Source organism: Camelina sativa, chromosome 9 (assembly GCF_030686135.1).
Source record: "Camelina sativa cultivar CO46 ecotype springtype chromosome 9, ASM3068613v1".
Classification (NCBI taxonomy): Eukaryota; Viridiplantae; Streptophyta; class Magnoliopsida; order Brassicales; family Brassicaceae; genus Camelina; species Camelina sativa.
In genome coordinates, this window is record NC_141888.1 from 42,664,329 (window position 1) to 42,675,789 (window position 11,461).

Below are 11,461 nucleotides of genomic sequence, written 5' to 3' on the forward strand. Positions count from 1 at the left end.
TCAACGATGAGTTTCATCTAAACCGGTCAACGAACCAACCCAATTAAATTAAACCGGTGATTGTGCCAATTTCCAATTGAAGCGAAGCGATCGTCGTCGTTTTTGAGATTCTTTCGATCGAGAAAGAACGAAATCAGGCGAAAATGTTGGCTAGGGTTTGTAGATCGGAAGCTTCTTTTATTGCTTCTGCGAGATTGTTCAGTACGAGGTTGTGTAATCGTCGCGTCCCGAAGAAAGGAATCAAGGTTGAAAAAGGTAAGCCTTGTTTGAGCGGAGGAACATTTGGAGGAGAGAGCTTGAAATTGAGGAGTGGGTCTCATTATATCAAAACCTTAGATGATGCTATTGGTCTGTTCGATGAAATGGTTCGATCTCATCCCTTTCCTTCCCCAATTGATTTCAATAAAGTAATTGGTGTGGTCGTGAAGATGGAACGACCCGATGTTGCGATTTCTCTCTATCAGAAGATTCCATTTAATTAATATATACAGCTTCAATATTCTGATGAAATGTTATTGCAGCTGTCATAAGTTGCCCCTTTGCTTTGTCTACGTTTGGAAAGATCACTAAACTTGGTTTCCAGCCTAATGTTAGTTACGTTTAACACGCTGCTCCACGGGTTATGTCTCCAAGACAGGTTCTCTGAAGCTGTAGTTTTGTTTGATCATATGGTTGAAACTGGACTAACAACACCCGATGTCGTGACCTTCAGCACACTCATGAACGGTCTCTTTGTATGGAGGGTCGAGTTCTCGAAGCGATGGATCTGCTTTATCGGATGGTTGAAGAAGGTCATCAACCTGACGAGGTTACTTACGGAACTATTGTAAAAACGGATTGTGTAAGATGGGTGACTTTTTCTACAGAGCTACTGAATTTAGAAGTCAAAATTAAGATACAGATTCCATATTAACGCTCTCTGATAAGTTAAGTGTGTTTGTTTTGCAGGATCATCAGTTGAAGGAGGAATGAAAAAAATGGAAGATTCAGTGTCATTTTGCTTCTTGCTTGATTGATTTCGATTCTGATGTTCCACTTGCACTTGTTAATTTAAATCATTTGACATTTTGTCGTGTTTGTTTATGTTACTGTTGAAATGAGATATGTTATATTATGGTCAATTTGTGTAATATTGAAAGGTTCCACAAGAAAAAGGAAGAGAGAGAGTCATCAAAGTCTAGTGGTCATGGGAATTCTCAAAAGGTAGCAGCTGGAGCATATTGTTTCAGGGATATATAGGTAAGAATAGCAGGAATATAGAGATGAGTGAGTCGCAGCTTTTGAGATTTTTGAAACGGATCGGATATTCAAATGTGGCTTGATACGAAGGATTTTGAAATGTGGGTATTGTAGGGACTGTCTTAAGAGGTTTTTCACGGCAAAGAAGTGCATCCATCATGGTAAACAGGTATATCTACAAGTAGCTAATAAGTAGTTTCTAGAAAATGACATAACCGCTAGGATTTCAAACTGCTTGACAGCAGAAAAAAGAAAGAAAAAAACATTCAAGGGGATTCAGATTGTGTCTGGTGCATCTTCTAAAGTTCATTCACTTTGGCAACAGCTGCTGAAGTTTTTTAGACTCAAGAGATGAACAGTGTTCACTCAATCTGTGCCAAAACAAGAAGTGATCAACGGTTTGTGATTTTGTGGATCATCTGTCTTTGCTTCAGCAGGAATGTGATTCTGAGATCTTCATGGTGCTTTCATGCTAGTAGCCTAGTACACAGTTGAAAACTTCACTTGTGTAAATTCCCACACGCACATGAAAATTTATGATTCTGTTTGTTTTTGGTTAATTCACAAAGAAGGGAAATCCCAAAACTCTGAGTAGGAAAGAGCGGCCATGGGAAGTAGAAAGTAGAAACACACAAAACTCTAAAAAGCACACAAACTGCGGGCTGAGGCAATCAAGAGTAGTCCCAGGGAATAAACACAGAAACTGTAAAGCACATCGGAAAGTGTTTTGAGGTAAACTTTTACAAGCCTGACTAACCAAGCTAACAATGAAAAGTTTCTTACCAAACAAAGGCACAAATCACAAAATAAAATATAGATAAGAAAAGATAATTGTCAAGCCTCCAATTTTCTAGCAAACAGATCCTTTGCATTCCAGTAGTGATCATGTATATGTCGGAGAATCCTAAAACAATCATACTAGAGGAAAAAATATTGGTGAAAAACCCTATGAATATATAACTAGGAAAAGATAGACAAATTGGACGAGGAGGAGCAGATTAAATACCCTTCCAATGCATGAAGATGAGAAAGGTTGCTTAGAGGCTTCATCCTCACATTCAATATCTTATATCCATACCTTGGGTGAATGCTTTAGGACTAATCCTTCCAAGTCTGCAACACTCTTCGAATTTAATGGAAACCGTTTCAGCTTTGGACACGAATGAATGGACAACTTTGTTAGGAAAGGAAACTCGAGAGCCACTTTGGCATATGCTTTGAAGGTTATGTAGGAAGTGCAATTTCAATGTCTTAAGCTTCCCAAACAGAATCATGTCTTCTGCATATGCACTGATTAATTGCTCTCTGGTTATCACCTCTTTAAAACTTGAATCTCGAATGTCAAGAGTTGCAAGGCTATTGCATAGACTACCCAGCCCAAATCTTTTGTGCAACGTACTTCCGATTTGGTAACAGTGGTGAGGTTGGGAAAGCAGCTGGTTCTGACGACATCCTCCACTATCTTAACATCTAGTTCAAAAATACAAACCAGCTGTAGGAGACTGAGTTTTTCCATATTTCTAAGATTCCACACCAGATTAGTCCTTGGTAATTTCGCATTCCACACCATACTAGTCTTCCGTTAATTTCTATTAATTCTTTTTAATTTACTCTTAAAAATGTTAAAAGTATTGTTTTCATATCTTATTATATGTAGTAATTAAAGAACAACAATATTTGGTATCCATATGTCTATTCAGTAATAGAGTTTGATAAAAAGAAACTAGAGCTTGTAAAAATACATAATATAATATATGTGACTTGATATATATTTAATTAACATGATTTTAATTTAAAAAGTCATATATATATTAACAAGAAATCATATTGACGAGACTACATAAAAGTAATAAGCATATTACATCTGATCAAATATTTTCCAAACAATATTGCATTAACATGATTTTGCATTTATGTCATATTTGATTCATTCTAATTTAAGATGGAAAGAAAATTTGGGCAAAAATTGAGCAAAACATAAGCAGAACATAGTAGAAAATAAATTACAGTATTAAAATTCGATATATTTTTATGTATGTGTATTGTATAGTCAGTCAATTTGATTAATATTTGACATCATAACCAATAAATAAAAATAAAAAATAATTGCAACTACCTAATGTTTAGATTATAAAACACATATGCCAAAGAAGTTGTAATAAATCTTAGATAGAAAGACATGTAAACACAATTCATCATTTTAGGCTTTCACTGGATTGCAAATATGTGATACATATATATATATATATATATATATATATATATATATATTTTAAAAGGTACATATTTTAAAAGGTACATATATATATATATAGAACTTATATATATATTTTAAAAGTTACATATTTTATTTTTCATTAGTTGTTTTTGTATATATAGTAGTTGATTAGATAATAACCCATGCGCAAAAAATTAAATTCCGATTTCGTTTTCTAGTTATATATAATTATATATGTAATATGTTTTCAGCATCTTATATAGTATTATTATACAGTAAAACCTCTATAAATTAATAAGGTCGAGACCAATATTTTAATATAATATTGATTTATAATCTAGTAAACTAATATTGATCAATCGTATGTATAATACTATAAAGTATGATATCATATATTTATAATCGTATGTATAATACAATATCATGAAATTATGATATTAATATTGATTGGATTATTTTTGGATTTTTGGATTGGATTCAACATGTAATTACTTACAGTTGTATGATACACGGTTGTTGTAGCTCGGATGTTTTCTTTGAGGTCGCATATAATCTTTGCCTTTGCAAGGCCCCAGTTTGAGAATTGAGTTACCAATGGGTCACATGAGAACGAAAAACAAAGAAGAGAAACAAAGAACAAAAAATTTGGATCTACCATAGAAAAACTAACCTTTGCTGCCGCCGAGAGAAACCCTAGAAAACCAGTCAAGCAAACATTGAAGATTTGAATCTATAGCAGAAGAAGGTCGTGCACCTGCCCCATATTACTATATATAATGAATTCTTTAGCTCAGTTGGTCACTTAACACCCACTGTTACATTTTCAGTCACGGTTTGATTCCATCCGTCTACATATTGCCATGGGCATTTTTAGTTCTATTTTTTTTTCCCAATTAAACTTTTAATAAATTTAATTTTACTGCAAAGTAGTCATATCTTAATTAAAAATAATATTAAAATTAGTAACATTAAATAATGTTATCTCTTTTGTAGTTATTTTATTATTTTGGAGTTTAAATTTGTGTGTGTAGATATTTATATTTTATAGTGAGTTTTAGCTTTGTAACTGTATTTCCTAACAATTAAATTTCTTTTCTTCAATTACTAAATTAACTATATATCTAATACATGTAATAAAATAAAATTATAACCAATAGAAATGATACTTACATAATATTTTGGCTTATTTTTCGATTTTAAATCTTAAAATATGTTGGAAATGCAAGTTATATTTTAACATTATAATTTACTATTAAATATCATATATATGCCTCACACAAAATAATGACCAGCCCACTGTTTTTTTGTTCCTTATAGACTCATTTTTCTCCTTCATCCTATTCGCTTCCCGCTCTGACAAGGTCCCTCTGTTTTCCATTTATTATCCTAACCGGTCTGCTTAGGGAAATTTACCAGCAAATTGAACCCAACGTAACGTATTATGTATCCAAAACTCATTTTAAATTTCATACTTTTTACATAGGAGCATCATAATTACTGTATACACGATTATTAGAGAAGCTATACTTTACTTAATTAAGCAATGACGTCAAATAATATGTATATGCTATCTTTTAAACATAATTTTGTTTTTGAAGGAAAAAACAACCAAAAGATAAATGTCCTTCTTTCTGCTATCTTATAAAGGATAATTTTTTTTTGAAACAAAACGGATAATTTTTCAATAGTTAACACGCACAAATTCGTCAACCACATCAATTATGAACACAAAAGCCGTCTTTTACGTTTATGATCTATGTCTATTAGCTTACCCATTTAGTTCTCACAATCCACTAGCTAGTTTTAAATTAGAGGAATATAATTCCTCAAAACACCACATTTTTAAGTTATTCTTTTTCCAAATATAACACTTTCAGTTTTTTTTTTTTTTACCAAATTACCACAAAAGTTTTATTATCCAAAAAATAGCACAAACACTAAATAAAAATAATGTGCGGACCAACGGTAATGTTCCTTTACTTAACCAGAAATCTAGCCGTTGAGACACTCTTTTAATACTTTCTTTAAAAAACTTTAGCAGCAAGGGAATCATGGAGCGTAAGTAAATGAGAGTATGGAAGACCAAAATTAGTATGGAAGAGTTTTTTTTTTTAATTAATTATATCGTCATTGAAGTATGAAGACCAAAATCAAATATCCTTCAAAGAGCCTCTTTATCGAGTCGCTCTCGAATAAATTATTATTAGACTATGATAATATCACACATTATCATCACATATAGACCCTATTTATAACCAACTATAGAACATGTTCTAGAACTTGAATTCGAATAAATATAAAAACATAAAGCTCGGAACAAGCCACTAGATAAGACTCGCAACATTTTAGTACATGGAATTTTAATTTTCTAGAACTTGCATCCCAACAAATCCCAATTTCATCACCTGGTTTGAGGCCTTTTCCTTTCACAAAGTTTGACCATCCCCCTGAGAGACGATAATCACCATAACCATATAGTGTCATTTTGTAAGTTTTATGACTGACCCACATCTTCGACCGCCACAGAAACGCCGCGTTCCAATCTTTTATCACCTATATCATATCCCATGTTCTGAATTATATGAGAATTCATATCTTCTCAACTTGGCAGATAACAATAATCGACATCTTCCAGGGCTAGCGTCTTCCTTATCATCCACGGACGAGGAGGGATTAAACCTAGTTCCAAACTGAGATATTTCTCCATTCGAACTAATTTATTATATTAGCTGTGAAACGTTTTTAGGATTATGAAAAGCTTGGGAGTGAGTTTAAATATGTTGGAGCTCATCACATAAGATTGACCCCATGCTAAGAAATTAATAAATAGTCCGTATAAATTTAGTATCGTACATTTATGATTTGATTTGTTTTAGATATGATTTTCATGCTGAACGCATGCATTGCAGAATAACTACTAAAGTAATCCCTAAATAAATTTTAAGATCACTTATTAATTATGACTATCTTATAAAATACAAAATGTTATAATTACTGACGGTGTAAAATTTAAAAACTTAAAGATAGGATATCACATAATAAACGTCAATTCATTTTAGGTAGGTACATATATATGCATACACATCTTACTAATTTTTCTTACATTTTTTCAGTCTCAGTGTCTCTCTATAATTAGTTTCCTGCGACTATTTGTAGCATACTAGTAGTACCTATGGAACTGCAACTAGGTAAGCTTGAATTTACGACCTGTACACATGGAGGAGGGTCAGGAGACTTCTTTTTCTTGGATGCAGGTTCTTCATTCAGTGAGATTTGGCTGTCGGAGAAGTTAGGCAATCCGAAATCCGAAATCATAGCACTTCCTGGAGCTGCAAACTGTTGCTCCAAGTACCTGCGGATTACCGAGTCATCCTCTACTTGAAATGATCTTGTGAGTGGTTCAAATGGGAAGTTTGGGCATGGTGCAGGCCAATCATCAGGTTTTTTGTCCATGTTCTTCTTGCCATGCGGTTTGCTTGGTGGTGTTTTGCCTCTCTGAAGTTTTTTGGTTGGTGCTTCAATGCCAATCTTCTTTATGTTCTTCTTAGATGAACATGTTTCCGTATTCTTCTTCCGCTTTTCAGAGCCACTGATGTTCTTTTCTTGCAGGATTGAACCAAGCTCAACGGTGTTGCTAAGATCTTCTACAGATGATCTAGCATTAGAATCGTCAAAAACAAGCACAGAATGTGAAGGAGCTTCTCTGTATGGAAAGAAGACCGAACTTCTCCACTCATCAACAGGTTCTTCCCACGCAGCTTGAGCTTTCAGAGTCTCTTCACCCTTGTCTCCTGATTTCTCCGCAGCTTGAGCTTTAAGAGGTTCTTCACTGGTATCTCCTGGTTCATGCGCAGCTTGAGCTTGAAGAGGCTCCTCGCTTGTATCTCCTGATTCCTGAGTCACTTCAACAACCTTTGATGAGTCACATATGTGAATCAAGTCACTCTCTAGGTCAATGATCTCAATGTTTCTTGTTCCTATTCCTTCGATCCCACTTTTATTCTCTACCAAACTATCACTTGCAGGTTCAAAGTCCAGGTTGATTTCAACAGTTAATGATCCAGTCTCTCCCACACCATTTTCTTCTTTCGAGGTTTCAGCTTCTGGAAGTTTGTTGTCACTGTCACTACTCAAATCCTCATCTGCACAAACAAAAACTATCTGTTTTCACTAACCAACAAGCATCTCTGTATTACTACTCTTTGGTTCGTTTTCTCTACTTACCTTCAAACACACACTGCGTTTTTGCTCGAGACTCCAACTTCTTCATTCTTTCTGGCTGTGTCCGTAGCTACCGATAAAATAAAACACAAAACTCCCATCAATACATGTTCCAGAAGAAACATAACAAACCTGAGAAAAAATTCACTTACAGGGGCAGAGGATATGTTGGAGCAGTTCTCCACATCTTCGACATATTCACCCTCTGACAAATCTTCTTCATCCTCATCAATTACATACGTCTTGTAAAACATTAAAAAAACAAAGATATCAAACCAGCTACTACAACCTCTATTACAAGATTCTATACTTTCAAATAAAATCATGCATCTTACGATTTCATTACACCCGGCTTCGTATTCTTCACCTGATGAGTCTTCAGATACCACAATGTTCTCATCCAATGGCACTGTCTCCTTTAAATGGGTTTTAAAATCATTTGATGCATTCACATTCATCTACACACACACACACAAAAAAAGAACAAATCTTTCACTCTCAGTAACAAACAACTGCACAAAATGATTAATCTCAGTTATACCTCCTTGTATGGGACTCCACCAACAGAACCACCAATCCTCCACTCAGCTTGCCTTTCATCCCGAAGCCACCAAGGCCTTTCCATTGCGGTCTCTATGTCTTGTAAGGCTTTTAACTGAAACAAGAGAAAAAGAAACATTATATAAACGCACCCAAAGAACTTGTAAGTGTGTACTCAAGAACATGAATCTTTGGGGTAAAGAACTCATCATACATACAGTTGCTTTCTTCTTCTCGATTCCGGATTCTCGTTTCTCTCGAATCTTCTCCATTTGAATGTAATCAAGAACTTGATCCTTGGTAGACAACTTTTTCCCTGTTCTCAGTTGCGTGTATGTCTACAAAATCAATTGTATAAAATTTCCATCACCATGCATACAAACCAATTACATCTACAATTAAAGGTCGAATTTTTCCTAAATTTTCTCAATTAAAGATTGGGTTTTTACTCAATTTAATGAAGAAATTTTCATAAAAGTTCTCAAATTGGTGTTGAATGTTTCGTAAATTTACAAAATTTGAGATGGGGTTTTTCTCAAAATTTAGAGAGTAAAAAGTACTAAGTAGTAGTATACCTTAGTGTGGCGACCGCGTCTTAGAACTGTAGAGTGAACAATCCAACCGACGGGAAGCCAATCCGGCGTGGCGTCCGCCGTAATTGTTTGTGGAAGCTGACGTAACATTCTCCGGTGAGTAGATTCGGTCGTCTGAAAACAGAGCTTTGTTTCTTTCCGGTGATCAGGTTTTGTCACGGTGTGTGTCTCTGAGAGCGACAGAAGAAGCAAACTCAAGAAGTGATTAAATATTGTGGACGAGACACGTGACGGTAATATCTGAGAAGTTTTGCATGTTAGTCCTTATAGAAGGTTTTATTATCGATATTAACCCCAAAGTTTGGTTTTAAACTATCAAGGTCACACACAATATTAGCGATAAAACTGAGATAATTTTCTTATTGAGTAACAAGAAATAAAAAAATGAAAAAAAATATATATGGTAAATTTTGTATCAAAGCATTGTTAGCTTGTTAAGTTGATTTTTAAAAATATTATTGTTTATGTGTTTTTATTAATTGATTGCATCTGTTGAATATTTGTGTAAACTATCTTTTAAGTTAATAAAAAAAAAAAAACTTCTTTCCAAAGAAACATTAACGTAATAATTGTCAAAATTGTTTATCTTCCTACTGATTATGATTGCGCTGATCTTTGTTTGAACTCTTTCACACTCGAGCTTTTCTTGAAAGATAAATATAATGAAAATTCTGATTTTAGTCAATTTTGTGTGGAGATGTGTTTATATTAAGAAGTATTTTTTTTTTTTAATATATAATTAAATAGAATGTTATTGAATATAAAAGAGGGTCAAACGCATTGCCGTGCCGTGTCTTGCCTACCCATTTTGTTGACTCGTAAACTCATAATTATTGTCACTTAATTTCTTATTCTAAAATGAGAATTGTTTTACAAGATACATAGATCTTGACTTATTTTATCGTGTTTGTTTGTTCAATGGATGACTTATTTATTGTTTTGCTTATTGGGAACACTTATTGTTTTGCTTATACGATTGTTGACCTCGATTTATTTGGAATCAAAGAAAAGTTCAATTACTATATTGGAAATTTTGAAGCATATTCCAAATTTAATGCGTCTTATTTATAATAATAGATTTCGTCCGTATAGTAATAGACTTCTTGCAACAAACGAAACAAAAAAAAAAAAAAACCAAAAATTTAAATAATCACATCCCTTAACTAACAAATATAACACAAAATTTTTTATCAATCGCAGCTTAATTCAAATCAATATAACAAGAGAATCATTTGATACATATTTTCAAGATCGTATTAAATAAATGTAATTATGAATGAAAAAAAGTTACTAAAGTCTCTGTACGTATATATCTATGATATATTTGTATCTACAAAACATAAGAAACTAAAGAACCAGAAATAAGAGAATTTGTTGACACAAGAGGGAAACAAATTTAATGGCGACAAAATTGTAACTATAATGTTATAGTATCATTTGTTGTGAAGCGGGTTAGGACCATGGGGAACTAATCTTGCCGAAACTCCGTAGATCCTATCATACTTCTCGGCGGCGCTTACCTTCGATAACATTCTCTTGCCGTCAAAACTTGATCGTTGGAACTCCTCCGTAGCCGTCATGGTAGGGAGCTTGCGGCTGGCGGAATAAGACGTGAGCTCGGAGAAAAGAAAGATCATGACGATTAGAAACGATAATCTTTGGCTCAAAATTTTCATTTTGTTTTCTCACCGTGAGAGATTTTTCTTTTTTTTTTGGGTTTCTTGACAAGTCTTGTTGTGTTGATGTCGATGAGTTAAGCAGGCTTAAGATTTATATTAATCACGGGATCGTGACATGGACTTGTAAGATAAGGAAACAAACGTAAATTCCTCTCAAGTCAATTAAATATTGTTTATTTTATCCTACGTAAAGACGAAACTAACCTCTCCTTTGACTCTATAAGAAAGTTCAAACGCATCAATTGTTGTTAATTTTTTCTATGTGTGGTTTACGCTGATTAATAACATTAGTTTTTAGGTAAGGTGTTTTAGAGTTTTCATTTCGTAAATCAAACTTCAACAATTGTAATGAGTTTGCTTTTCGTCTTTACTATAGAGGATAGAGCCTCACCGTCATCGTGGAGCACGCACGTTGTGTTGTTTGGTACGAAACAGAAGTATATTGACGTTTTCACAAATGGGAACTCGATTCAAGGGTAGTATTGTAATCCTCGATCGGGTGGAGTGCTCGCGTGGGTCTCTCCGACCCGTCGATTCCTTGATCATACACCGTTGACTTTGAAATAATTTACTATATATAATATTATTATTATTATTTTGGTTTCGCTACTCGAAATAATTATTTATGTAACTTGACATCTAATTATTTGCGCGTTAACATATAATATACTAGTAATAAGTTTTTCTTATAAGTGACAATCGTTATTTTGTTATTGATTTCCCCCACCAAACCAAACCAATATGTATAAAAAAAAAAGTAAAAAGTCAGCCATATATATTTTAATTTAATTGGATCTATAGAGTATATTTTGCAAGAGAAGACACAAGTTTATATATGTATTGATAAAATTCCATGCTCATTTTCCTAATATTTCCTTACCATGCAAACAATGGGAAACCGGATAAAAATAAAATAAAAACGGACATATATAGGGCATGTAATATTTAAAGAATGCGAGTATTTCAAAGCG

General features: G+C 33.6%; 2 protein-coding genes and 1 long non-coding RNA gene across 4 annotated transcripts; 1 reads left to right on the forward strand and 2 right to left on the reverse strand.

Annotated features, from left to right (window-relative positions):
• The first annotated feature begins 77 nt into the window (after window positions 1-77).
• Window positions 78-1,654, forward strand: LOC147939410 (uncharacterized). Of its 2 annotated transcripts, XR_015567362.1 has the most exons (6): window positions 99-365; window positions 522-637; window positions 713-841; window positions 949-1,239; window positions 1,354-1,408; window positions 1,485-1,654. It is a non-coding gene; the product is annotated as an uncharacterized LOC147939410 (long non-coding RNA). The 2 variants fall into 2 exon arrangements; XR_015567361.1 differs by lacking the exons at window positions 522-637; window positions 1,354-1,408; window positions 1,485-1,654 and having other exon boundaries at window positions 78-365; window positions 638-841; window positions 949-1,121.
• A 4,811-nt stretch (window positions 1,655-6,465) lies between these two features.
• Window positions 6,466-9,350, reverse strand: LOC104714689 (uncharacterized). The gene is made up of 7 exons (XM_010432124.3): window positions 8,794-9,350; window positions 8,437-8,556; window positions 8,220-8,333; window positions 8,014-8,136; window positions 7,831-7,920; window positions 7,682-7,748; window positions 6,466-7,599 (listed from the first exon to the last, which is right to left on the reverse strand). The coding sequence occupies exons 1-7, from the start codon at window positions 8,899-8,901 to the stop codon at window positions 6,590-6,592; spliced, it is 1,632 nt and encodes a 543-aa protein (XP_010430426.1). The 5' UTR covers window positions 8,902-9,350; the 3' UTR covers window positions 6,466-6,589.
• A 485-nt stretch (window positions 9,351-9,835) lies between these two features.
• On the reverse strand, window positions 9,836-10,571 carry LOC109126533 (CLAVATA3/ESR (CLE)-related protein 14). The gene has a single exon (XM_019230203.2). The coding sequence runs from the start codon at window positions 10,485-10,487 to the stop codon at window positions 10,245-10,247; it is 243 nt and encodes an 80-aa protein (XP_019085748.1). The 5' UTR covers window positions 10,488-10,571; the 3' UTR covers window positions 9,836-10,244.
• Window positions 10,572-11,461: the final 890 nt, after the last annotated feature.

Coding starts and splice junctions, on each gene's coding strand:
- LOC104714689 (XM_010432124.3), bottom strand. CDS start 8,901: ATGTTACGTCAGCTTCCACAAACAATTACGGCGGACGCCACGCCGGAT. Junction 8,137..8,219: donor GTGGAGTCCCATACAAGGAG/GTATAACTGAGA, acceptor GTGTGTGTGTAG/ATGAATGTGAATGCATCAAA. Junction 7,749..7,830: donor CCAACATATCCTCTGCCCCT/GTAAGTGAATTT, acceptor TTTTATCGGTAG/CTACGGACACAGCCAGAAAG.
- LOC109126533 (XM_019230203.2), bottom strand. CDS start 10,487: ATGAAAATTTTGAGCCAAAGATTATCGTTTCTAATCGTCATGATCTTT.